This window comes from Delphinapterus leucas, chromosome 7 (assembly GCF_059928025.1).
Source record: "Delphinapterus leucas isolate spDelLeu-1000000601 "Yukka" chromosome 7, BTC_Dleu_Yukka2, whole genome shotgun sequence".
In the NCBI taxonomy this organism is placed as follows: Eukaryota; Metazoa; Chordata; class Mammalia; order Artiodactyla; family Monodontidae; genus Delphinapterus; species Delphinapterus leucas.
Genome location: NC_143135.1, coordinates 16,542,475 through 16,569,602, shown reverse-complemented (window position 1 = coordinate 16,569,602; position 27,128 = coordinate 16,542,475). Strand labels below are relative to the sequence as shown.

At 39.8% G+C, this 27,128-nt stretch overlaps 1 protein-coding gene across 4 annotated transcripts in view; it reads left to right on the top strand.

The window, feature by feature from the left end:
- The first annotated feature begins 819 nt into the window (after window positions 1-819).
- TTC17 (tetratricopeptide repeat domain 17) overlaps window positions 820-27,128 on the top strand; it is a 166,369-nt gene continuing 140,060 nt past the window's right edge. For all 4 annotated transcript variants that reach the window (XM_089914911.1, XM_022592214.2, XM_022592215.3 and 1 more), the window contains exon 1: window positions 820-1,003. In XM_089914911.1, coding sequence (XP_089771037.1) covers window positions 845-1,003 — 159 coding nt within the window. In that variant the 5' untranslated portion in view covers window positions 820-844. The remainder of the gene's footprint in view (window positions 1,004-27,128) is intronic.

The window sequence follows — 27,128 nt, the reverse complement described above, 5'->3', positions numbered from 1 at the left end:
AATGTGCTTTTTTAATAAGCTCCCAGGTGATGCCAATGCTTCTGGTCTCCAGATTTAGACCTATGATGTTCAGTAAGGTAGCCACTAGCCACACGTGGCTATTTAGCCCCTGAAATCTGGCTAGTCCGAATTTAGATGAGCTATAAGCGTAAAATGAATACGGATTTCGAAAACTTGGTACAAAAATAAATATCTCAGTAATTTCTAATAATAATTAGATATGTTAATAATAATCTAATAGATTTCACACTGAACTAATACTGTATATAATGGGTTAAATAAGATGTTATTTCATTTTTTTTTTTAAATTGTGGTTCACGGCTCGCGTTACGTTTCTACTGGACGGCGCTGCCCTAGACTAACAACACTTCCAATTCTGAAGCTCCCCCTATTGTGAGGTTTTAAGAATAAAAGAGAACCTATCCCTTCCCTTAGATGTTTCGAAAGCACACCTTTTATTTTCCAACCATTTGACACAATCAGAAATAAAAAATTTTTTTTAAACCGAAGAGTTATATGTATATACTCTGAGCCCTCTCATTTTGGCTTAGGCTCCAACTGGAACACTACTTTTCTCTCCCTCTGGTTCCCACGCTCCGAGATCGTATCGCGCACAGGAAAACAATAATAAGAAAGCGGTCTCCGACCTGAAGCCAAATTGGGCCAGCGTCAGAGGCCGCGCTTCCCCGCCGCCTAAACAGAGCCCGAGGCCGAGGAAGCCGGTAGTCAGCGGGCAGCGCCCCCTCGGCTCCTCCTCCTCCTCCAGCGTCGACCTCCCCAAGATGGCGAACGGCGGGGGTCCATTTCCGCTTCCGGTGTGAGCGCCCGGGCTAGGGGGGGCAAGATGGCGGCGGCAGTAGGGGTACGCGGACGGTGCGAGCTGCCGCCGTGCTCCAGTCCAGGCTGGTTCCTCAGCCTTTCCGCCTTGCTGAGTGTGGCAGCTCGAGGGGCCTTCGCCACCACGCACTGGGTCGTCACGGAGGACGGGAAGATCCAGCAGCAGGTAGCGGCCAGGGTGTCCCTCTCCGCCCGCGCCCGCCCTCGCCCGGGGGGGGGGATTCCCCGGCCCGGCCCGGCCCCTGGCTGTTTGGCTCCGCGCGGCCCCGCCCCCAGCCTGCAGTCCCACGGTCCCGGTGTCGCGGTCTGGGCGACACCGCCCTCGGACCGGTCCCCTTCCCACTTGTGTCCTGGACCTGGGCTCGGCTGCCTGCAAGTTCTCAGGCTTGCATCCCTGGGACCGGGCGACTCTCCCCGGGAGTTCGGGTCCTGGGGACATGATCTGGCTCCCTAGCTTTAAAACCCGGATTCATTATCCCTCCCCTGGTGCCTCTCTGGCCCACGCGTCACCAGCCCTCCCCGAGGAAGTAGAAAGCAGGTGGCAGCGCCCGGGTGTGCGCGAGTCCTAGGGAGGTGACAGCTTCGGCACCCCTAGGCAGTGTGTCACCTAATGCTACTTCCCCCAGTCTCCTGTCCCACATGCTGGCGTTCGTGTCAAGCTGTGGTGGTTTCAGCTGGTACCGTTACCCAGGTCAGCAGGGGCTCATTAGACACAACACGCACACTCTCTTTGCGAAGGAATGCTTGAGGATGCCTCTGGTGGCGTTGCCTGCATCTTTTCAGCAGTCAACCGCCCTAGTATCCCAGTGTTCTTTGCATTGTTTCTTTACCTAGTTCCTGTGACCCAGCCCCTCAGGGAGGATATGCGATTTCCCGGATTCTTGTCAGGTTGAAGTAATTCCTCAGAGGAGAGGCTGCTTTTCTTCCATAACTTTCTGATGGCCTGTATTTTGTGAATGCTGCTGATGCCTAAAGAATGCGTGAGTGTGTATTCTGCTACAGGAACTTGATAAACTTAATGACTTCCAACACCTGAGAACAATCCTATAAAGTCCAGCAAACATTTAGAAAGTGATCTGTGTGCCCCATGCAATTTAATTTAGCCCACCGATCTGAAATGTATTAACCATTGTTCTGTGAAAGTACTGGGTTGTATGTAATGAATGGTGATAGGAACACAATGCTAGGCTTACCTTTGTGTAAAGTGAGGTTCACATTTAGATTCACCATGTGATGGCAAATTTTGTCTTAAATATAATGAATGAGTAAAGCAATTTAAAAGTCAGCGTTGGTTTTGGTGAGTGGTTTTCAGTGTATATCTGAGAAAAGACTGACTCTGTGGGGTGGCATTTCTCTATACCTAAGTTACATTAGAAAAAAATTTCCTTTTCATGGCCATACCAGCTGAGATTTAAAATATGCATGTGTGTTTCAGAAACCCTAGACAACACTTACAAATTCACCTCTAACAAAAGATTGGAAATCTTGTGTGAATCCTGGTTGCTTCTGTCCTTCTTCTAGCTCCAGATGATGGTTTTCCCTGAGGCCCTTATGAAGGGAGATGTGGCGTTAAGTCCTGCTGCATTTTGGGGAGCCCTTCTCCTATTGGCTCTTTTGCAGTACTGTTTTGGGTCACAGCTATTTATATTCCCTGACATTGACTTCTCATTTTGATGTCCAGCTACTCAGCTGAGAAAGTAGCCCACCTGAAAAGTGGTAGAAAGCTGGTAGAAATGTATTTATATGCTGAACATTGCAAAGGGAAGGTAGAATCTGATTTGGTTTTTGTTTTTTAACACATTCCTTCTTTTTGCACATTGGGTACATATGTTTTGGTGGGGGAAAGGTAGGGGTTACTAAAAACTTGCTTGAGAAAGGGAGAAATCTACAGAATCTTCTGGATCTCTTCCAAGTCACTCCTACAGTAGGTAGTTAGGCTTAGAGTTAGGAAAGCAGGATTTCTTCACTACATGCCTTTTTAGTGATCCTCTTTGGTGAATTTTCCAGTACTTTGCTACATAACATTTACAGTGTAAAGTCCAGGCAACTACAAAATTTTATACCAGAAGAAATAAAGTTGGTGACTACAGTGTAACAAGAGGCCAGGGGAGGGAAGTTGGATTTAATCTGAGGGGAAAAGCACATGTAAATAAAGTAAGAGAGTTGGACCTCACAGTCAGCTTCTGAGTTCCACTCTGATAGCTCTGCATACATTACCCATGCAGCCCTTCCTGGCAGTAATTTGACTGCAGGCAGAATCCAAACCTCAATTTACATTGTGCTTAATTATCACATTTGGATATACTTATTAAAGAATTGAAAGGTCTCTTTAGTATGTGGATTTGGGTGTACTGCAGATCTATTCATACTTTCAGCAACATAACTAATTCAAATTTAGTATAGGAACTTCCCTGGGGGTCCAGTGGTTAGACCTTTGCTGTCCAATGCATGGGGAGCGGGTTTGATCCCTGGTCAGGGAGCTAAGATTCCACATGCCTCACCGCCAAAAAACCAAAACATAAAACAGAAGCAATATTGTAACAAATTCAATAAAGACTTAAAAAATGGTCCACATCAAAAAAAATAAAGTAAAATTTAGTATATGTACTGTGTCTTACCAGGCGTACCAAATCCCTTGCTCCTTGTTTTTAGTTTTAACATCTGATTGAGAACAGAAGTATTTCATTTTTTTGGCTGTGCCGCACTGCTTGCAGGATCTCAGTTCCCTGACCAGGGATTGAACCTAGGCCACGGCAGTGAGAGCCCGGAATCGTAATCACTAGGCCACCAGGGACCCTGATTTCATCTTTAAAATTTTTTTTTATTTTATACGTTTATTTATTTATTTTTGGCTAATTGGGTCTTCGTTGCTGCGCGCGGGCTTTCTCTAGTTGTGTTGAGCAGGGGCTACTCTTCGTTGGGGTGTGCGGGCTTCTCATTGCAGTGGCTTCTCTTGTTGCAGAGCATGGGCTCTACACACGCGGGCTTCAGTAGTTGTGGCGCACGGGCTTGGTTGCTCCGCGGCATGTGGGATCTTCCCAGACCAGGGCTCAAACCCGTGTCCCCTACAATGGCAGGCAGATTCTTAACCACTGCGCCACTAGGGAAATCCCCCGATTTCATTTTTAAAGTTGCCTAATATTAGGGAAAGGGTTAAGGGCAAACTGAAATAGCAGGTCTTAGAAAATACCTTTTGAAACTCTATTTTAATTTAGTTTTTTTAACTTTTATCTTAATTAATTAATTTATTTATTTTTGGCTGCGCTGGATCTTCGTTGCTGCGTGGGGGCTTTCTTTAGTGTGGTGAGCGGGGGCTGCTCTTTGTTGGGGTGCATGGGCTTCTCATTGTGGTGGCTTCTCGTTACGGAGCACGGACTCCAGGCACTTGGGCTTCGGTAGTTGTGGCGCGTGGGGTCAGTGGTTGTGGCTCATGGGCTCTAGAGCGTAGGCCCAGTAGTTACGGCACACAGGCTAGTTGCTCTATGGTATGTGGGATCTTCCTGGACCAGGGCTCGAACCCATGTTCCCTGCATTGGCAGGCGGATTCTTAACCACTACGCCACCAGGGACGTCCTTCACTTGATATTTAAACCTATCCAAATTAAGTGTAATAGATCATTGTTTTCCAGAGTGAATGTGGGTAAGTACTTATGAATTAAGAATCTGAATTGCCCAAAATACAGACTTAGATAGGGACATTTTCCATCATAATAGTTAAAGTTTTAAGTACAGTAAGCAATCCTTCCCAGAAGAAGAGAACATTCGTTTGGCTTTTCTATTTCAAGCCTTAGCAGATGATAAAGATAGGCACCCACAAGTTACAGACTGCAGACTTGTGAACATGCATATATATTGGAAGCCGTAGATCTTTGGGGGGTTGAAATGGCCCTTTCAGTCAGAGCAGGGAAGCAGACATTGCTCCAGGCAGCCTCCTCGCAGTCCAAGCTGAGCTGCTTCTGGCAGTAGTAGATGTCCAGTACTTGGCATGGCGACTCAGGGACTTGTTCCTTTCCACAGTCCCCGCTCCATCTAGGAAGCATGCCATCCATGTTTTTAGGCTCTGTGTTTTACTGAGCTGCCACTGAACTCCCAGGAGTGTTGTACAGGGAATACTGGAGCTGGGATGTGAAGAGAATGCTCCAGTCACTAAGTTCATTTCCCACTGCAGTCAGAGGACGTCCAAGAAAAGCCCCTCCTCTCTTTCTCCTCTCCAGCTCTGTGCCGTTCTCCCAGCTTTGGGCTTTGGCATACTTCTGAACCCCTAATGTCCCTGTTGAAAACTAGTAAGATCCTCTCACCTTATTTAAGCAAGAGTCCTTAACTTGGAGTCCATGGACTTGAGGTATGAGCTTTTATAATCTAGTTGCTAGGAGGATCTACAGTAACTAGATCTTTTGTTTGACTTCAAGATAAATTTTTGTTTGTTTCATTTTGACATTGTTTTTGCTTAATTACGCTTGTGGCAACACCTGTTTTCTATTTTAATCACAAGTGCCTAGCAGTTCTCTTGCACTGAAGGTTAAATAAACTTCTGTGAATTAGCCTAAGAGCCTATCTGTCACATCATTTCTTTGGAAAAATGTACGCTTCATGTTACAGCTTACCAGCTAACAGATGAACTCTTGAAATGTTAGTTAGGTCTAAAACTTGAAAATTTAGATTATCAACTCTCTCATAACATTATATTATTTATTTTCTTTGCTGCTCTTTCCCTCTCCTCCAACCTTAGAACCATGGCATTTTAGATTTGGAAAAAATTCTTAAAGAATATATGGTGCGACTCATAGGAGAGAAGGTCACCCAAAGACACAACTAATGAATGGCATTTAGTGGTAACAATAAGTAAAAATGTATTTATCTGCAGTAATGTGTAAGCCAGCACTTTATACTAAGGTTGAAGTGCTTTTTTTTATGTGCATAACACCTACAAAGGAAGGAACAGAAAGAAAAACAAAACCAAATGAAGTAGATGTCTTCTCTTTTCCAGTTTGCTTTACCTTTGCAGAATGTTTTGTGATAACTTTAAATTGGGGGTGGGTGGATGGGGGAGGGTCCCAAATAGGTGTGAATTAATTTGGGGGTCACTTAATCATTTTGCCTCCTGTCAAGCAGATGTCTTCGGAGTACAGATCCGTTTAACTGCTCAGAACAAATGAGATTTCTGACAAAACTAATGTTCTGAAGCTTAGCAAACTTGGCAAAAACTGTTTGCTAAGCAACCATTTCAGCAACTATGACCTAGGGAACAGCTATCATACTTAGTTGGACAAACTGGCTAAATCTTTATTTGTTGATTTTTAACAGCTTATAAGTGAAGGAGTGGTTTAATTTTGGTCTCATGTTAAGTGATTTGGTTAATCTGGGAGAGAGCATCCATATTGTACTGTGAAGCTGACAGCTTCATTTTGGTGCTTTTCAAAACTGAACCCATCTTTTGACATAGAGCATGTTTCTATGTTTATACACTTAAGGGATTTACTTGGACCTGGAGGTCATATTGGTTATTCAGTAGCTAGGCACCTGCAGTTTATACTAGACGTTGACATCAAAAGTGATTCTCATTCAATCCATTTTTTAAGATATTTCCCACTATTATTTTTCTTCTTATAAATTACCCAGGTATTAAGTTTGTTTATATGGTAGAGTAGTAATAGGAGTTTGGAAATATACAGAGATAAATTATAACTTTAAATACTTTTCCCAATTATTTATTGAACAGATATCTATTGATGTCTTCCTTTTCACCAACCCACAGTGCTTTGAAGGGTATGTTCTTTTCCACTGGCTACCGTGACACAGAATTCTCATTTTTCTTTAGGGGTGAGCAGAGCACAGCTCCTTCTTAACCTTCTGGGTCTTTTTGTTTTTTGTTTTGGCTCTTCCACCTCCGCTTATCTTCTAGATCAGTGGTTCTCAAACTTTGCACAAAAATAACCTGGGATGCCTGCTTAAAATTCATATTCCCAGGTCACTGAGAGTGATTCAGTAGGTTGATGGTGGAGCCAAGGTTTCCACATTTTTATCAAACTCCTCAGGACAGTGTGATGCAGATGGGTCACAGATCATTATGAGAAATTCAGTTTTAGGTCTTGCTCTTCCTCCAGCCTTTGTTGCAGGCTTCTATTTTTACTCCCTTTGTATACCTGGGAAATGTCATCCTTTCCCAAAACTTAAGTTACCATATGTATGCTGGGAATATCTACATTTCTTTCTACAACTCAGTTTTTTTTCTCCAGAGTTATAAATTCAAGACTTCCGTGTTAACTTTTAACTCCATGTGAATGTCCTGTAGGTACTTCAACCTTAATATGACCAAATCTAAACTCAGTTTTACACCTATACCTATGTCATGCCCTGTTTTCCCAAACTTAAAGATACCACTATGCATCGTCTGCCTATTGGTCCACATCAGAAATCTGGTTGTCCTTTTTAATTTCTCCCTCTTCCTTACCAACAGCTTTCAGTTTTAGTTTCTAATTATATCTTGCTTCTTTCCCTAGCCACTACCATTACTCATAATTCCAACCACCTAATTAATTGCCGTAGCTTCTTAACTGCACTCCCTGCTTCTAGTCTTGTCCTACTTCTAGTCCATTTTTTCCACAGTGCAGAGTAATCTTTTAAAACCTTCTGTGTTTTTTTGTTTAATTAAAAAATTTGAATTACAAAAGTGATGCGTGGCACTGTAAAAATAAATACCTAATGCTATGGTAGTATTTGAAGTAATAAAATGAAGTCCTCCTACCTCTACCCATTCTTACTCCCCAGGAAAAACTACCTTTAACAGATTGGTACATATCCCAGAATATGGTCCAAATTCATTAACATGTCTTGAGATCTGGCCCTTCCTTCTCTCTAGTCTGTCTCTGCTCATTCTTGAGTGCCCCACTCTCACCTCAGAATGTACACACGTAATTTACTTAGTCATACTTAACTTTTGTCAGTGTCCCCAAATATGCTCTATTCGCACTTATTTCTGGGCCTTTGTACATGTTCTTCCCCCCAAACATCTTAATCTGGCTAACTCATACTCCTCATAACTTAAACATCACTTTCTCAGGGAAGCTTCTATGATGCACAGATTTGAATAAGCTGTTCTTTCAATGTGCCTTCAGAGCATCCTGCATTCCCTTATGAAAGCATTTGCCATACCATGTTGTGTCTGTTTACTTATGTAAATGCCCTACTAGACTACTTTATGCTCTATGAAGGGAGCAGCTGTGTCCATCTTCTCTGAAACTCCAACATCTCTCACATTGCTTAATCACATAGGCTACAGTAATATCTGTTGAATGGATGATATAAGGAAGTATGAGAAATGATTCCTATTGATACCTTTTAGGAATTTACCATTGTCTGAATGAAGCCTTACAATACTCACCAATGTGGTTGTCATCAGGGACTAGCCTAAAGGAACCCTCAGACCTTCCAGGAGATCTTTAAGTCTCCGAGTAACCCATCAGTGAGTCAGCCCTGAGGCCTTCAGAAACCATGCTGTACACAGGGGACAGCCATAATTTCAGAGATTACTCTTGCCTCTCTGTTGTGATCAGGTTGTGCCTGCCAGGGAAGTCATCCTGTCGCTGCTGACATTATATATCTAAAGGTCACCTCTTGCTCAGACATCAAATGTATGGAGAAGAGACAGGAAAATGATAAACAAGAAAAACAGAAAAAGGATCGGAAAGGGCTGAGGCAAGGTAGGTGGGAGCTGGCAGCTGCACTGTTGAGGAGGGATTAGGATCAGCTGTGGGCTTCAGCAGTTGTTGCAGTTTAGAAGCAGCTCTGGTGGAAGTGAACAGAAGGCGCTCTGACAGTCAGGAATAAGAGGGCTTGCCAGCAGGTCGGGTCAAAAATTAGAACAGCTTTGCACTCGGAAATGTAGGGAGCTGGGTGTGAGCAGTGCCTGCATCTCAGCTGTGCTCCATGATGGCAAGAGTGAAAGGAATTCCTCTACCCTATGGCTCTTTTATAGCCAGACACCTCAGCAGAGTTGTCTGTGCTTACAGACTCTCCTTCCTCTCTTCATATAGGTCTATTTTAAACCCATTGCAATCAGTCCTGCATCCCCACAACTCTTGTCAAGATACCCTGGGCCTTCCACATTGCTGAATTCAGTGCTCAGTTCTCAGTCATCTTACTTAACCTCTTAGCAGCCCAGCATTTGTCTTCATACTCTATTGAACTATTTTTTTACATGACTTCCTGAACATATACTCCTGGTTTTCCTTCTAAATCCCCTGCCTCTCATTCTCTTCTGCTGAATTCCTTTTTGATCCGTGAGTCTTAAATATTGGTGTGCCCCTTTTCTTCCCTCTGTACACCAGACAATCTTACGCAGTTTCATGGCATAAAATATATAAATCTGCAGTCTCTCCCTGAACTCCAGATTCATATATGCAACTGCCTACTCAGCCTCTCCACCTATCTGCCTAATAGATACCACGAATACATCATGTGCTAAACTGACTCTTGATTTCCCACTCCACCACACCTGTTACCAAGTTTTTCAGGCCCCAAATCTTGGTATCTTCCTTGACTCTTCCTTCTCTCACATCTCATACCCAGTCTCTCAGCAACCTGTCAACTTAACTTCCAAAATGTATTCTGAATCCCGCCATGTCTTTCCGCCTGTACTATTACAACCCTGGTCCAGACTATCTTCATCTCTGTCCTGAACCTACGCAGTAGCCCCCTAACTGGTCTCTTTGCTTTTACGTTTGCTCCATAGGGTCTGTGCTCCCCAGATTAGCCAAAGCAGTCTTTTAAAAAACATAAGTTTTGGTCATGCCACTCCTTGAGGGGTCTTGGGGGAAGGGAAGCAAAGAGTATCAGAAAACCTTCAGTGGTTTCCCATCACACTTAAATAATAAAACCTAGTTTTCACCATGGCCTGTAAGGCCCTGCAGGATCTGGGACCTGGCTCCTGGCCACCCCTCTGCGCTGATACTACTTTCCTTCTTGTGTGCTGTGTTTCAGCCATACTGCCCTTTGGGTGGTTTTTAAAGCACCAAGTTCACTTGTTTTTGGTTCACCAAGACCTTTGCTTTTGCTCCTTCATCTGCCTGAAGCACTTTTTTGCAGACATCAACATGGCTCAGCCCTTCTCTTCTTTCAGGCCTCTGTTCTCATGTCACCCATTTTCTGACCAAGCTGTCTAAAACAGCATCTCTTTCCATCACTCTGTCTTCTCACTCTATTTTTCTTCATATTATTTATTACTGGCGCTGTATTGTAAGGTATACTTTATTGCCTGTCTTTCTACAAGAACATAAGCTTATGAAGGCAACAACTTTGTTTTGTTCAGTGAAGTAACCCTAGTGCCTAAAACAGTGCCTGACACATGATGTACACTCAGTAAATACTGAATAAGTGAGAGAGTATATGAATGTCTGTGTGTGCAAGTAGTAATTACTCCTGTATTAGCTCTTGTATCTCATATCAGCATACTGAAGGGCCACCGTTGTTTTTTTGTTTTTGTCTTTGTTTTTTAAAATTAACTTATTTATTTTTGGCTGCGTTGGGTCTTCGTTGCTGCACAGGGGCTTTCTCTAGTTGCGGTGAGCAGGGCCTACTCTTCATTGCGGTGCACAGGCTTCTCATTGCAGTGGCTTCTCTTATTGCAGAGCACGGGCTCTAGGGCGCGGGTGCTTCTGTAGTTGTGGCACGTGAGCTCAGTAGTTGTGGCTTGCAGGCTCTAGAGTGCAGGCTCAGTAGTTGTGGCACACGGGCTTAGTTGCTCCGCAGCATGTGGGATCTTCCCGGACCAGGGCTCGAACCCGTGTCTCCTGCATTGGCAGGTGGATTCTTAACCACTGTGCCACCAGGGAAGCCCCCACCATTGTTTTAATAGTCTGCAGGAGGGAGGTGCATTTACTTTAAAGGGGGCAAGCTAATTCATTCATTCTCCCTGTTACCAATAAAAGGTCTACACAGCCTAAGACTTCTCTAAGAACGTGGTATCTCTAACCAGAGTTGTAAAATGGTGCCTAAGATAATCTACTTTCCTAAAGGCTATTTTGGATATTTTACCTCTACAGCGTACCTTTTATGGTATGTTCAAAGAACTCATATTTGAGATTGTGACCTTATTTAAATTAATTGAATACTGTACAAATTTAGGTTGTCACTTTATATTTTGCTTTCAAGACATACTATTAGGAATTCACACTGTTGTGCTTCCCATATTTTTTTAGTCAGTAGTAAAGTCAGTTAGTAATGAGTCTAACTTTTTTTAAAATAAATTTATTTTATTTATTTTATTTTTGGCTGCGTTGGGTCTTCGTTGCTGCGTGCGGGGGCTACTCTTCGTTGTGGTGCGTATGCTTCTCACTGCGGTGGCTTCTCTTGTTGTGGAGCACGGGCTCTAGGAGCACGGGCTTCAGTAGTTGTGGCTTGTGACTCTAGCACGGGCTCAGTAGTTGTGGCGCACGGGCTTAGTTGCTCCGCGGCATGTAGGTTCTTCCCGGACCAAGGCTCGAACCTGTGTCCCCTGCATTGGCCGGCGGATTCTTTTTTTTTTTTTTTTAACATCTTTATTGGGGTATAATTGCTTTACAATGATGTGTTAGTTTCTGCCCCATAACAAAGTGAATCAGTTATACATATACATATGTTCCCATATCTCTTCCCTCTTGCGTCTCCCTCCCTCCCACCCTCCCTATCCCACCCCTCCAGGCTGCCACAAAGCACCGAGCCAATATCCCTGTGCCATGCAGCTGCTGCCCACTAGCTATCTACTTTACTACGTTTGTTAGTGTGTATATGTCCATGACTCTCTCTCGCCCTGTCACAGCTCACCCTTCCCCCTCCCCATATCCTCAAGTCCGTTCTCCAGTAGGTCTGCGTCTTTATTCCTGTCTTACCCCTAGGTTCTTCATGCCTTTTTTTTTCTTAAATTCCATATATATGTGTTAGCATACAGTATTTGTCTTTTTCTTTCTGACTTACTTCACTCTGTATGACAGACTCTAGGTCTATCCATCTCATTACAAATAGCTCAATTTCGTTTCCTTTTAAGGCTGAGTAATATTCCATTGTATATATGTGCCACATCTTCTTTATCCATTCATCCGATGATGGGCACTTAGGTTGTTTCCATCTCCGGGCTATTGTAGATAGAGCTGGCAGGTGGATTCTTAACCACTGTGCCACCAGGGAAGTCCCATGAGTCTAACTTTTGAAAAGAACTCATTTATGTATTTTTGACTAACGTTTTCAGTCTTCATTTTCCCTCTGAGGAACTTAGTTATTTCAGTTGAAATCAGGTGACTGGCAAGAGGTCCTGCCTCCAAAGGTCAGGCCTTTCCACCTTCAGTCTAATTGCTTGGTGGGGAGTTGAGATGGGTAATTAATCTTTAGTAGAACCCAAGAGAATAGTATCAACACATGACAAAAGTGGTCAAATGGAGTCAGGAACGTTTTTATTAGAGCAAGTATTTGCTGAGTGCTTTTTGTGTGCCTATTACTGCATTGGGTAAGCTTAGCTCACTCATTCAGTACATACTTGGATGCTTTCTGTGTTAGGTACTTGAAATACAGCTGTGAGGGAGATATAGTCCCTGCCTTAGAAGAGTTTGTGTTTTATACAGTCATACATGGAAGTGACTCTAATTTAGGATATCAACAGGTAACTTTTATTGTAATAAAAACAATTTAATGTCTGTAATTCACTGAACACTTTATCCAGTGTTTTCATGTTCATTATCTCATTTGGTCATCATACAGACTCAGTAAGATATGGGTATTGATCTTCTATCAAATAAATTTGGGCAGAATGTAGTTAAACTCCTTGCCCAAGCCATGCAAGTAGGAAGTGGCAGAGTGTGAACTCAAGCTCAGGTCTGATTCTGAACCCTGTTCTCTTCTCTGCAGTGCTAAGCATTGCTACTAACATAAAGAAAAATATTTCTGTAGTTTTATTTGTAAAACAAATACTCATCAAAAATTAAAATTTTTCTTTTAAAAAGGTTTTTTTAATTTTAAAACTGAATTAAACTATAAAATATATGATAATTGTTGAAAAAAATTTTCACACTATTTAGTATGCTATAAAATGAAAAGTGAAAGTTTCATAACTACCCACAGTCCTTCTTCCTGGAAACAACTAGAATTATTTGTGTATTCTTCCCAAAAGTTTCTATGCATTTGTAAATACATAGTTCTTTATTTTATTTTTTTTTTGCGGTACGCGAGCCTCTCTCTGTTGTGGCCTGTCGCGTTGTGGAGCACAAGCTCCGGACGCGCAGGCTCAGCGACCATGGCTCACGGGCCCAGCCGTTCCGCGGCATGTGGGATCTTCCCGGACCGGGGCACGAACCCGTGTCCCCTGCATCGGCAGGCGGACTCTCAGCCACTGTGCCACCAGGGAAGCCCCCATAGTTCTTTATTTTTAAACGCACAACTGGAAACATTTTGTCTCACCGTTATCTTCTATCCACTTCATAAAACTTAGACATCTGTCCATATCGGAAATAAGAAAGCTACCCTCTTCTCCCTTAAGATTGCATAGTATTGGGTTGTATGGGTGTTCTGTAGTTTATTTAACCAGTTCCCTAGTGGCAGACATTTAGATTGTTTCTCTGTTTTTGCTATCGCAAACATTGTTGCAGAGAGTAAACGTGCTAATACATTCATCTTTGCATGCTTCTATGCCTATATTGAGTGTATCTGTAAGATGAATTCTTTGAATTGGAATTTCCTGTTTCTAAAAATGCATATATTTAATTTTCTTAGATTTACTAAATTGTTCTCCTAAAGGACTGTATCAGGAGTGTTTGAAAATGCTCAGCATTGCTTGGAATGTGCAAAAAATTTTTCATAATCCAATTCTAGTAAAAGACCTCTATTCCATCCATTGCCCTTAGCTAAACAGTGTTGTGATCATCAGTAGAAATATGAACAGAAAGGAACCTTCAGTTAAGTTTTTTTATCTTCATAGAAAAAATTAAACCTTTGTCATTAACATTTATTTCACACTTGTTGGGACTGCAATAAAAGAGATTAGTCAAGCTGATTTCTTTTCCCCCACAGTTGATACTACCGGTGTTTTGATGACTAATCAAGTTGAACTTTATTCAGTTGTCTCTTGTAGAGCAGCGATTTCCAGTATGAAATAGCAGAGTAATTTAGTGGCTGTTGAGTTTGCCATCATCTGAATAATGATAAAGTTACTAAGGTTTAATTCCTGGCACTGGTTTTAGTGTTCCTTTTCCAGCATTTGATTGACAAATCTGTCTTAGCTTGGGCTGCCGTAACAAAATGCCGTAAACTGGTGATTTAAAGAACCGATGTTTATTTTCTCACAGTTCTGGAGGCTGGAAATACAAGATCAGAGTGCCAGCATGGTCGGGTTCTAGTGAGGGCTCTCTTTTTGGCTTGCAGACAACTGCATCTTGCTGTGTCCTCACATGGTAGAGAAAAAGAGAAAGCAAGCTCTCTGGTATCTTCTCTTACAGGAGCACCAATCCCATCAGGAGGGCCCCAACCTCATGACCTCATCTAAATCTGTTTACTTCCCAAAGGTCCAGTCTCTAGCTACCTAATTCCCTTTTGCCATGTAACCTAACATATTCACATGTTCTGGAGTTTAGGACATAGACATCTTTGTCGGGCCATTGTTCTGTGTTCAGTATTTGCTGCTGGAATGAGAATTACTTCTGAGTTACATATAAATCCACTCTAACTGTACAGCTGCATTTTTTCTGTGTATGTTTACAAGAATATCATAAGTACACAAATGAGAAATATTCATGACTCTGGTGTCCTGTTTCATTTTCTTTCCTTGTAAAGTTGTAAACTGTTTGCTTTATTCATTATGTTATTTGTATATTTCTTGGCAACATAAATCATAAAATGTAGACTGATAACACTTTTATAAGAACTTGTTCCTTAGTTATTCATGTTGAAAATGGTTACTTGTTTGCTAATCAGTTGGGGAAATGGTGATTATTTGACATGAATATTCTAATAAAATTGGCTGCAACACTGTACGTGTTCAAATCTAGATTATAGCTATATAATATACTTCAGATTCCTGGATTATTTTATGTGAGTTTAAGTATTTACAACTATGTCTTCCAAGAACTGAAAATGAGAAAGTAAAATCTAATTGAGGGTAACTTTAGAAAATATATAAGGACATTAAAAATTCATGTGATGGTCAGGATTCAACATTTTTGTTTATTTAAAGTTTAATTTTAGTTTGGTAACTTGGTATTCTATAAAATTGAGACTGGTTTTTAACTTTTCACTAAAATACTATACAAGTGCTCTAAGAGTGAAAAAGTCATCTTTAATAAAAATATTTCCAAATGTTGACAGTTCATAACAATAGTGTTTTATTGATCTGATACAATTAAATTTTTCTAGTAAAAGGTCTGTTTATGTTACATATTAAAGTTTTGGCAATTATTACAGCCAGCAACCTAAGTTCCTCTTAAGAGCTGAGGCTGAACTGGTACTTTGTGAACTTAACACTTCTCTAAACCTGGAAGAAGGTGCAAGTCCATGATAGTTAGAATTGAATCCTGAAGAGAGAGTTGCATGCGAAGTCAAGGCCACAGACTTTTCTGCCCCTCTCATTCTGTCCCGGTAAAACTCATCTTGCTTGCCACTGTATTAGGCTGACAGGGGTCACAAAGGTAAGGGCTCCTTAGACAATCATTTGAAAATGGCAGTGAACTAGATTTGCGATAAGGGTAAAAATTTGAGGTGAGAAAGGAACAAGAAAATACAATAGATGTTGCCTTTTTGAGTGTTTGCCTGGACCCGTATCTGTGAGAGGAATTTTTTTCTCTATGACTATATAAGGAAAAGCTGCAGGATTGTTTCTCAGATCTGAGCTTATACTTGTCAGTTTGTTTATTTGTTTTTAAATACAGTAAAGCATGTTGCATAGCACTCTAAAGTTTCATTTTAACAAGGTGACCTGTTCATAGCACTTTAAAAAAAATACTTTGTAAATTTAAGTGTACGCTCGCTGCAGAAGAAGTCAGAAAACACAAACCAGAAGAGAATAATCATCTGGAGTCCCACCAACTAGAAACCACCATTCATAAAATATGATGTATAAACTGTCAGATGGATTTAAAAAGAGAAAGATTTTCTTATAAGTACACAAAAGAGGGCTTCCCTGGTGGCGCAGTGGTTGAGAGTCCGCCTGCCGATGCAGGGGACACGGGTTCGTGCCCCGGTCCGGGAAGATCCCACATGCCGCGGAGCGGCTGGGCCCGTGAGCCATGGCCGCTGAGCCTGCGCGTCCTGAGCCTGTGCTCCGCAACGGGAGAGGCCACAACAGTGAGAGGCCCGCATACCGCAAAAAAAAAAAAAAAAAAAAAAGTACACAAAAGAAGAAATATATATGACCAACAAAGGGATTAAAATATATTCACGCTTTTCTGTGTCCCTAAGAGTGTATAGAAACTCAGTGATTGTTGTTAGGAATTTCAGTTGATTCAACTATTCTGAGAAAAGCTAGTAAAAAATATAAATTTAAAAAAGCGCAGTCCCTTTAACCTAACAGTTCTTGTTCTGGGAAGGAAATAATTTGACAGCTGTCAAAAAAATTAAGTGTAAGGATATTCATCACAATATTGTTAAAAAGAGAGCATAAATTTTAGTAGGAACCTGGGTAAATGACTTTAATATAATATTACCTACTAAATATGATCATGTAAATCTGTATTTACTGGGAAATAAGGCTGATAAAATTTAGGGAAGAATGGAGAGGGGAAGGATACAATACAGTAGATATATTGTCTGATTTTTATAAAAATATTTATCTACATAGCTATATATGTATATATTGATAAATACAGAGAAGTTATCCTAACATATATGTATATGACAGCAGATATATCTGAAAGTGAGATTTCAAGTAATTTAACTTTCTTCTTTATATTGTCTATAATGTGTTTGTTTTTATAGTAACATATATATTTAGCTTGTAAATCAGAAAAAAAGCTTATTTTTAAGTTGAACTTTCTTAGAATTAAGCACTGAAAGGACAGAGAGGGCTAACTTTGTCTATGATACAATGAACAATTTAACTCTCAGAAATAAGTAGCCACTGCTAATTGGAGCCTTGGTTTAATTTGACAGATTGTTTAAAAGAAGCTTTTAACTGTAGCTTTGGAAATAGTCCCTTGCCTAAAGTGAGTACAAGTTTATATGGGCAAATTGAAAGAATGATAAATTCATTCATTTGAATATCACATTACTTCAGTGTCATAGGTTAGGCTGGTTAAAAGTGATACTTTTATAATAGTGTTAAATCTTTTATAGAGGCAGGATTTGAAAACTATAAGGAATTTTTAGAAGTCATTAGGTTGGGTGCCCTCAGTTTATAGATGAGGAAACAGAAGCCCTGACAGGGAAGGTGATTTGCTTAAGGTCACACAGCTGGTCATAGTCCTGTCAAGGACTTATTTTTTCCTGATTCCTGGTGGCTTAGCCTCTTTACCTCCTTTCCAGATAGTCATTAGTGAGCCATAATGCCTTAGGAGATAGAGAATCTAACAATGTAATATCAGACACTTTCCTCAAACAATCATCAGTGTTTTATGTACCTAACGTGTACCTGAAAGCACATTAAGTACTGAGGGTAGAAAGAGGAATACAAAAAAAAAAAATTTTTTTTTTTTTCCGGTACATGGGACTCTCACTGTTGTGGCCTCTCCCATTGCGGAGCACAGGCTCTGGACGTGCAGGCTCAGCGACCATGGCTCACGGGCCCAGCTGCTCCGCGGCATGTGGGATCGTCCGAGACTGGGGCACGAACCTGTGTCCCCTGCATCGGCAGGCGGACTCTCAACAACTGCACCACCAGGGAAGCCCCCAATTTTTTTTTTTTTTTTGGAAAGATAGCCATACAATAATTAAACACTGTAATAAATGCTAATACTGAAATATGTATAAAATACTATGGGAGCTCAAGAGAAGGATGGTTTCAGAGAAGAAATGTCATTTGAGCCAAGTCATGTGGCTTTCATCAAAAGCATAAGAAGAGAAATGCATTCCAAGTAGAGGAATTAGCATGTGCAAAGGCACAGAGGCCATAAAAGAGCCAAAAGGATAAGAAGATACCCTGAACAGGGACTTCCCTGGTGGTCCAGTGGTTAAAAATCCATCTTGCAATGCAGGGGATGCCAGTTCTATCCTTGTCAGGGAACTAAGATCCCATATGCCATGGGGCAACTAAGCCCGCGAGCTGCAACTACAGAGTCCACACGCTCTGGAGCCCGCGCGCCACAACTAAGACCCGACACAGCCAAAAAATAAATTATTCAATTAATGAATTAATTAAAAAAAAGAAGATACCCTAGACAGGGGACCTCAAGAAAATTAGGCAGAGGTTTATCAATAGCATTAAGACTTTCAGTTTTGAAAATTTTCATTGTAATGTTTGGACAAATTCTTTTTTTTTTTTTTAACATCTTTATTGGGGTATAATTGCTTTACAATGGTGTGTTAGTTTCTGCTTTATAACAAAGTGATTCAGTTATACATATACATATGTTCCCATATCTCTGCCCTCTTGCGTCTCCCTCCCTCCCACCCTCCCTATCCCACCCCTCTAGGTGGTCACAAACCACCTAGCTGATCTCCCTGTGCTATGCGGCTACTTCTCACTAGCTATCTATTTTATGTTTGGTAGTGTACATATGTCCATGCCACTCTGTCACTTTATCACAGCTTACTCTTCCCCCTCCCCATATCCTCAGTTCCATGCTCTAGTAGGTCTGTGTCTTTATTCCCATCTTACCCCTAGGTTCTTTATGACCTTTTTTTTTTTTTTCTTAGATTCCATATATATGTGTTAGCATACGGTATCTGTTTTTCTCTTTGTGACTTACTTCACTCTGTATGACAGACTCACTGCAAATAACTACAAAAAACTCAATTTTGTTTCTTTTTATGGCTGAGTAATATTCCATTGTATACATGTGCCACATCTTTATCCATTCATCTGTTGATGGACACTTAGGTTGCTTCCATGTCCTGGCTATTGTAAATAGAGCTGCAATGAACATTTTGGTACATGACTCTTTTTGAATTATGGTTTTCTCAGGGTATATGCCCAGTAGTGGGATTGCTGGGTCGTATGGTAGTTCTGTTTGTAGTTTTTTAAGGAACCTCCATACTGTTCTCCATAGTGGCTGTATCAATTTACATTCCCACCAACAGTGCAAGAGTGTTCCCTTTTCGCCACACCTTCTCCAGCATTTATTGTTTCTAGATGTTTTGGTGATGGCCATTTTGACTGGTGTGAGATGATATCTCATTGTAGTTTTGATTTGCATTTCTCTGATGATTAATGATGTTGAGCATTCTTTCATGTGTTTGTTGGCAATCTGTTTATCTTCTTTGGAGAAATGTCTGTTTAGGTCTTCTGCCCATTTTTGGATTGGGTTCTTTGTTATTGAGCTGCATGAGCTGCTTGTAAATTTTGGAGATTAATCCTTTGTCAGTCGCTTCATTTGCAATTATTTTCTCCCATTCTGAGTGTTGTCTTTTGGTCTTGTTTATGGTTTCCTTTGCTGTGCAAAAGCTTTGAAGTTTCATTAGGTCCCATTTGTTTATTTTTATTTTTATTTCCATTTCTCTAGGAGGTGGGTCAAAAAGGATCTTGCTGTGATTTATGTCATAGAGTGTTCTGCCTATGTTTTCCTCTAAGAGTTTGATAGTTTCTGGCCTTACATTTAGGTCTTTAATCCATTTTGAGTTTATTTTTGTGTATGGTGTTAGGGAGTGTTCTAATTTCATACTTTTACATGTAGCTGTCCAGTTTTCCCAGCACCACTTATTGAAGAGGCTGTCTTTTCTCCACTGGATATTCTTGCCTCCTTTATCAAAGATAAGGTGCCCGTACGAGTGTGGGTTTATCTCTGGGCTTTCTATCCTGTTCCATTGATCTATATTTCTGTTTTTGTGCCAGTACCATACTGTCTTGATTACTGTAGCTTTGTAGTATAGTCTGAAGTCAGGGAACCTGATTCCAACAGCTCCATTTTTCATTGTCCAGATTGCTTTGGCTATTCGGGGTCTTTTGTGTTTCCATACAAATTGTGAAATTTTTTGTTCTAGTTCTGTGAAAAATGCCAGTGGTAGTTTGTTAGGGACTGCATTGAATCTGTAGATTGCTTTGGGCAGTAGAGTCATTTTCACAATGTTGATTCTTCCAATCCAAGAACATGGTATATCTCTCCATCTATTTGTATCATCTTTAATTTCTTTCATCAGTGTCTTATAATTTTCTGCATACAGGTCTTTTGTCTCCTTAGGTAGGTTTATTCCTAGATATTTTATTCTTTTTGTTGCAATGGTAAATGGGAGTGTTTTCTTAATTTCACTTTCAGATTTCTCATCATTAGTGTTTAAGAATGCCAGAGATTTCTGTGCATTAATTTTGTATCCTGCTACTTTACCAAATTCTTTGATTAGCTCTAGTAGTTTTCTGGTAGCATCTTTAGGATTCTCTATGTGTAGTATCATGTCTCTGCAAACAGTGACAGCTTTACTTCTTTTCCGATTTGGATTCCTTTTATTTCTTTTTCTTCTCTGATTGCTAAGGCTAAAACTTCCAAAACTATGTTGAATAAGAGTGGTGAGAGTGGGCAACCTTGTCTTGTTCCTGATCTTAGTGGAAATGGTTTCAGTTTTTCACCACTGAGGACGATGTTGGCTGTGGGTTTGTCAAATATGGCCTGTATTATGTTGAGGAAAGTTCCCTCTATGCCTACTTTCTGCAGGGTTTTTATCATAAATGGGTGTTGAATTTTGTCGAAAGCTTTCTCTGCATCTATTGAGATGATCATATGGTTTTTCTCCTTCAGTTTGTTAATATGGTTTATCACTTTGATTGATTTGCATATATTGCAGAATCCTTGCATTCCTGGAATAAACCCCACTTGATCATGGTGTATGATCCTTTTAATGTCCTGTTAGATTCTGTTTGCTAGTATTTTGTTGAGGAGTTTTGTATCTATGTTCATCAGTGATATTGGCCTGTAGTTTTCTTTCTTTGTGACATCTTTGTCTGGTTTTGATATCACAGTGATGGTGGCCTCGTAGAATGAGTTTGGGAGTGTTCCTCCCTCTGCTATATTTTGGAAGAGTTTGAGAAGCATAGGTGTTAGCTCTTTAAAGGTTTGATAGAATTCGCTTGTGGAGCCATCTGGTCCTGGGCTTTTGTTTGTTGGAAGATTTTTAATCACAGTTTCAATTTCAGTGCTTGTGATTGGTATGTTCATATTTTCTGTTTCTTCCTGGTTCAGTCTTGGCCGATTGTGCATTTCTAAGCATTTGTCCATTTCTTCCAGGTTGTCCATTTTATTGGCATAGAGTTGCTTGTATTAATCTCTCATGATCCTTTGTATTTCTGCAGTGTCATTTGTTACTTCTCCTTTTCCATTTCTAATACTATTGATTTGAGTCTTCTCCCGTTTTTTCTTGATGAGTCTGGCTAATGGTTTGTTAATTTTGTTTATCTTCTCAAAGAACCATCTTTTAGTTTTATTGATCTTTGCTATCGTTTCCTTCATTTCTTTTTCATTTATTTCTGATCTGATCTTTACGATTTTTTTCCTTCTGCTAACTTTGGGTTTTTTTTGTTCTTCTTTCTCTAATTGCTTTAGGTGCAGGTTAGGTTGTTTATTTGAGATGTTTCCTGTTTCTTAAGGTAGGGTTGTATTTCTATAAACTTCCCTCTTAGAACTGCTTTTGCTGCATCCCGTAGGTTTTGGGTTGTCGTGTCTCCATTGTCATTTGTTTCTAGGTATTTTTTGATTTCCTCTTTGATTTCTTCAGTGATCACTTCGTTATTAAGTAGTGTATTGTTTAGCCTCCATGTGTTTGTATTTTTTACAGCTCTTTTCCTGTAATTGATATCTAGCTAGTCTCATAACGTTCTGGTCAGAAAAGATACTTGATACGATTTCAATTTTCTTAAATTTACCAAGGCTAGATTTGTGACCCAAGATATGTTCTATCCTGGATTATGTTCCCTGAGCACTTGAGAAAAATGTGTATTCTGTTGTTTTGGATGGAATGTCCTATAAATATCGATTAAGTCCATCTTGTTTAATGTATCATTTAAAGCTTGTGTTTCCTTATTTATTTTCATTTTGGATGATCTGTCCATTGGTGAAAGTGTGGTGTTAAAGTCCCCTACTATGATTGTGTTACTGTCAATTTCCCCTTTATCGCTGTTAGTATTTATTTGCCTTATGTGTTGAGGTGCTCCTATTGTTGGGTGCATAAATATTTATCTTCTTGGATCGATCCCTTGATCATTATGTAGTGTCCTTTTTTGTCTCTTGTAATAGTCTTTATTTTAAAGTCTATTTTGTCTGATATGAGAATTGCTACTCTGGCTTTCTGTTGATTTCCATTTGCATGGAATATCTTTTTCCATCCCCTCACTTTCAGTCTGTATGTGTCCCTAAGCCTCTTGTAGACAGCATATGTATGGTCTTGTTTTTGTATCCATCCAGCCAGTCTGTGTTTTTTGGTGGGAGCATTTAATCCTTTTACATTTAAGGTAATTATTGATATGTATGTTCCTATTCCCATTTTCTTAATTGTTTTGGGTTTGTTATTGTAGGTCTTTTCCTTCTCTTGTGTTTCTTGCCTAGAGAAGTTCCTTTAGCATTTGTTGTAAAGCTGGTTTGGTGGTGCTGAACTCTCTCAGCTTTTGTTTGTCTGTAAAGGTTTTAATTTCTCCATCAAATCTGAATGAGATCCTTGCTGGGTAGAGTAATCTTGGTTGTAGGTTTTTCTTCTTCATCACTTTAAATATGTACTGCCAGTCCCTTCTGGCTTGCAGAGTTTCTACTGAAAGATTAGCTGTTAACCTTATGGGGATTCCCTTGTGTGTTATTTGTTGTTTTTCTCTTGCTGCTTTTAATATGTTTTCTTTGTATTTAATTTCTGATAGTTTGATTAATATGTGTCTCGGCATGTTTCTCCTTGGATTTATCCTGTATGGGACTCTCTGTGCTTCCTGGACTTGATTAACTATTTCCTTTCCCATATTAGGGAAGTTTTCAACTATAATCTCTTCAAGTATTTTCTCTGTCCCTTTCTTTTTCTCTTCTTCTTCTGGGACCCCTTTAATTCGAATGTTGGTGTGTTTAATATTGTCCCAGTCGTCTCTGAGACTGCCCTCAGTTCTTTTCATTCTTTTTTCTTTATTCTGCTCTGCAGTAGTTATTTCCACTATTTTATCTTCCAGGTCACTTATCTGTTCTTCTGCCTCAGTTATTCTGCTATTGATTCGTTTTAGAGTATTTTTAATTTCATTTATTGTGTTGTTCATCATTGCTTGTTTCCTCCTTAGTCCTTCTAGGTCCTTGTTAAATGTTTCTTGCATTTTGTCTATTCTATTTCCAAGATTTTGGATCATCTTTACTATCATTATTCTGAATTCTTTTTCAGGTAGACTGCCTATTTCCTCTTCATTTGTTAGGTCTGGTGGGTTTTTACCTTGCTCCTTCATCTGCTGTGTGCTTTTCTGTCTTTTCATTTTGCTTATCTTACTTTTTTGGGGGTCTCCTTTTTACAGACTGCAGGTTCGTAGTTCCCGTTGTTTTTGGTGTCTGTCCCCAGTGGCTAAGGTTGGTCCGGTGGGTTGTGTAGGTTTCCTTGGAGGGCGCTCAGTGAGCGCAGGGTCCAGGCGCTGCTCCTCCCCTCTGGACAAATTCTAAGTGCTACAGGTACAGCTTGATACAGGGCTCAGACAGTATAACCAGGATAGGTTTTTCTCTGTCTTCATTTGTTTACTTCTTTTACCCCATTCTCAGGCCCACTGTGGGTACAGGATGGCTATTCCCCAATAGCTCAAACAAAAGTTCTCAATTAGGGACTCTTTAGTATAAGCTAACTACTTGGTTAATGTCCCTTCTCAGAAATAATCACCAAGATAACAAGGGGAAGCAATCCACTGATCAGGCTTCCCATGTGGGGAAGGTTGCTTCCAGCCAAGCAAAGCAGGTATTTTGCCACAAGAAGGAGATTGCAGGTACTGGATAGGAAAAGCTGTAAATACTAAGTGGGGTTATTTAAGGTAGAGGTGAAATCTTGGTTGCTTTGAATATTTTTATTTATGTTTTCCATCGTATTGTCTCAATATTTAAATAAACTAAAACTCTGAATAAAAGATTTAAATATTCCATCACATTTTTAACCTAAGGGAAATTCTTTTTTAATGATTATGGCATAATGTAAGATTTCATTAATCAGTTTCAAACTGCTGATGGGAATAGAGTGAGTTCCCCATTAACAGTGCTTTCATGTACTCATTTGGATACCATTTTTTTAAAATAACAGATAAAAATATTCATCATATGTGAAGAATAAGTTGCATATGAAGGGTAGAACTAATGTTACAATAGAAAAGTTCAGTTTCTTATTATGAAGGACCAGTGGAAAGTGATTGATTTTGTAGAACTCAAAAATGTGTATTTCGTTAGATTGATTATTTTATATTTGGTGTGGGTTTTTTGGCCGCACCGTGTGTCTTGTGGGATGTTAGTTCCCCGACCAGGGATCAAACCCATGCCCTAGGCAATGAAAGCTCAGTCTTAACCTCTGGACTGCCAGGGAATTCCCTAGTTTGGTTTTTTAAATTTAATTTGTTCAGCCTTTGTTTAACTTGGCAGTGAAGTCATTACCTTTATATAGTGACATTTCCATCCATTACCGTGTGATTTTACTGAATTCACAGAGGTAGAACTCCAGATTAGAAGTGCAGGAACTACCAATATCTTGGTTAGAGATGACAGCATATGAAAATCAACTTGATATGAGTAAGATATTTACTGTTATATACAATTGGGTACATGTGCTTATATAATATATTAAAAGGAAAATAAAATTGAATTGTCTTACATAATTTGCCATTTTCTTTATTAAAATAAATTGCTATGATAACAGTGAAACTTTGTTTACCTGGAAGTCTTAAGAAAATGAATCATTTTGAATAGTTGAATTCCATTATAGCTAATTTCCAAATACATGATCAGTTTTTCCCTGCAGTTTAAATTTTGCTCTAAAATGTATTTCATGCTTTCTCTCCTTAAGTACAGCAAATTGAAAATAATTTCACTTTTTCTTTTTTATTCAGATCATTATAAGCACCATTTATTGTGCTGTGCAGCAATGGAAGTTTGTTTGTCCTTTGTGAAAAAGCCATAAAGTGCTTTGAGATCTTGTGTATGCATTATATCATTTTTAACCTACCTCTCTGTAATTTCTATCACTCTTTGCCCTTGGACTTACAGCAGCCACTTCTTAATTCTAAAGGTTTTGAAGGGATATTACCATTCCTTCTCACATTGTATATAAAATAGGAGTACATACACTCCAGATATGGACTCCTAGTGCACCTGGTTCATAGAGGCTTAATAAATTTTCATTAGTTGAATGGATGTTGTAGTATTTACAGAGTTGTCAAACATCTTAGCAGACATGTCAAACATCTTTCGTAATCTTCTAAGGAGGAGAGGTATTTGAAAGGAGAGAAATTCAAGCTGATTGGCATTTGCCAAAGATAATTAGCATAAAGTCTTGAAATTTAAGAACTTGAAAATATCTCAGTAAAAACATGTGTCAGGCTATACATCTTCTGTAACCAACCCTAATCTGGCAGAGATCCATGCCATTTGCTGCCAAGTCAAAAAGAGAAACACAGCTGTTAAACTGTCAGTGGAATCCCTTCCTTCTGCTAATAATTTTATCTTTATACCTTCTCTAGTTACTGTATCTTTGTTGAACTAAATGCTTCAAGGAAATGAAAAGTACTTCCTCACAATTGAATATGGGCCAGACCCATGCTGGCTATGTAGTATCTTTTTAATCTAAAGCTAAGATTAAGTATTTATCTAATGTAAATCTTCATTTGTCTCATTCTGTCATTCCTCTTGCAGTTCTCCAGATGTTAGGTAATCAGACTGGTTGGGTATTTTGGAATGGGAATGTCATACTCCCACATTCCTTCTCCCTCCCCCAAGTTTTTTCTAAAAACTTCATTTAAGTATAGAGAGATGGGGCTTCCCTGGTGGCACAGTGGTTGAGAGTTTGCCTGCCGATGCAGGGGACACGGGTTCGTGCCCTGGTCCGCGAAGATCCCACATGCTGCGGAGCAGCTAGGAGCCTGTGTTCTGCAACGGGAGAGGCCACAATGGTGAGAGGCCCGTGTACCGCAAAAAATAATAATAAATAAATAAATAAATAAAGAGAGATGTATTAAATCACTACCTCTCGATGTCTGAGATACAATGAAAAGAGAAGCAAAAGCTTCCACATCTCATTGAGAAACACCTAGCGTTTTGCTTGTAGGCCTTTGCCAGGTTTGACTGTTTGATAGAGGAGATTCACAGCTCAAGTGGTCAAGTATAGGCCTTGCTATTATATTTTTAGTGCCTTTTAAGTTCAGACTGCAGTTTTAATGTTAATTCCAGTATAGTAGGAAGGCCAGGGGAAGCACTGAAGGGATTTTGTCATAAAAGAGAGACCACGGGAGATTGTAATTATCCATAACTGCATAATGATGATTATGTAGTTCAGACGGTTGCAATGAAAGTATGAGTGGAAGTTAGTCCAGACTAGCATCTCTTTTTCTTGTGGCATCTCTGAGATGATAGAATGAGGAAAGGCAGATGAGTTTTATATGCAGTCACCCAACATCGCCCAGTGTTATTGTGCATATTATTAAAGCAACTATTGAACTTATTTCATGTTGTTTTTATTCCCTCTTTTTAAATATTTATTTATTTATTCTCTTGGCCATGCCGCACAGCTTGTGGGATCTTAGTTCCCCAACCAGGGATTGAACCCGCACCCTGGAAGTGAAAGCACCAAGTCCTACCCACTGGACCATCAGGGAATTCCCATTCCCTCTTTTTAAATTTTTGTTTTTTAAATAGGCTTGCATTCACCAAGGCCTAAGCAAGGCTATCTTTTGCACTTAAAAAGCTAGTTCTAAAATTAATTGAGCTGATGTCAAGTTCTTAGAGATTATAGAAAGATTCTTAGAGATGTTATGGAAAACCCCGAATGAACTTTTTGGCCAACCCAGTAGTTTCTTCTCAAAGTAGAACTTCTTGAAGAGCTAGTTTATAATTTGACAGTCTAACATTAAGGGATAGCAGGATCTTCATTTCATCTCTTAGACTCCAAGGACACTGTCTTAGATTTTCTTGAAATTCAAAAAACCCCGTGTGTGTGTATGTGTTGTTTTTTCCTTATTATAAACATATTATGTGTGTATTATAGACAATTTAAAAATATAC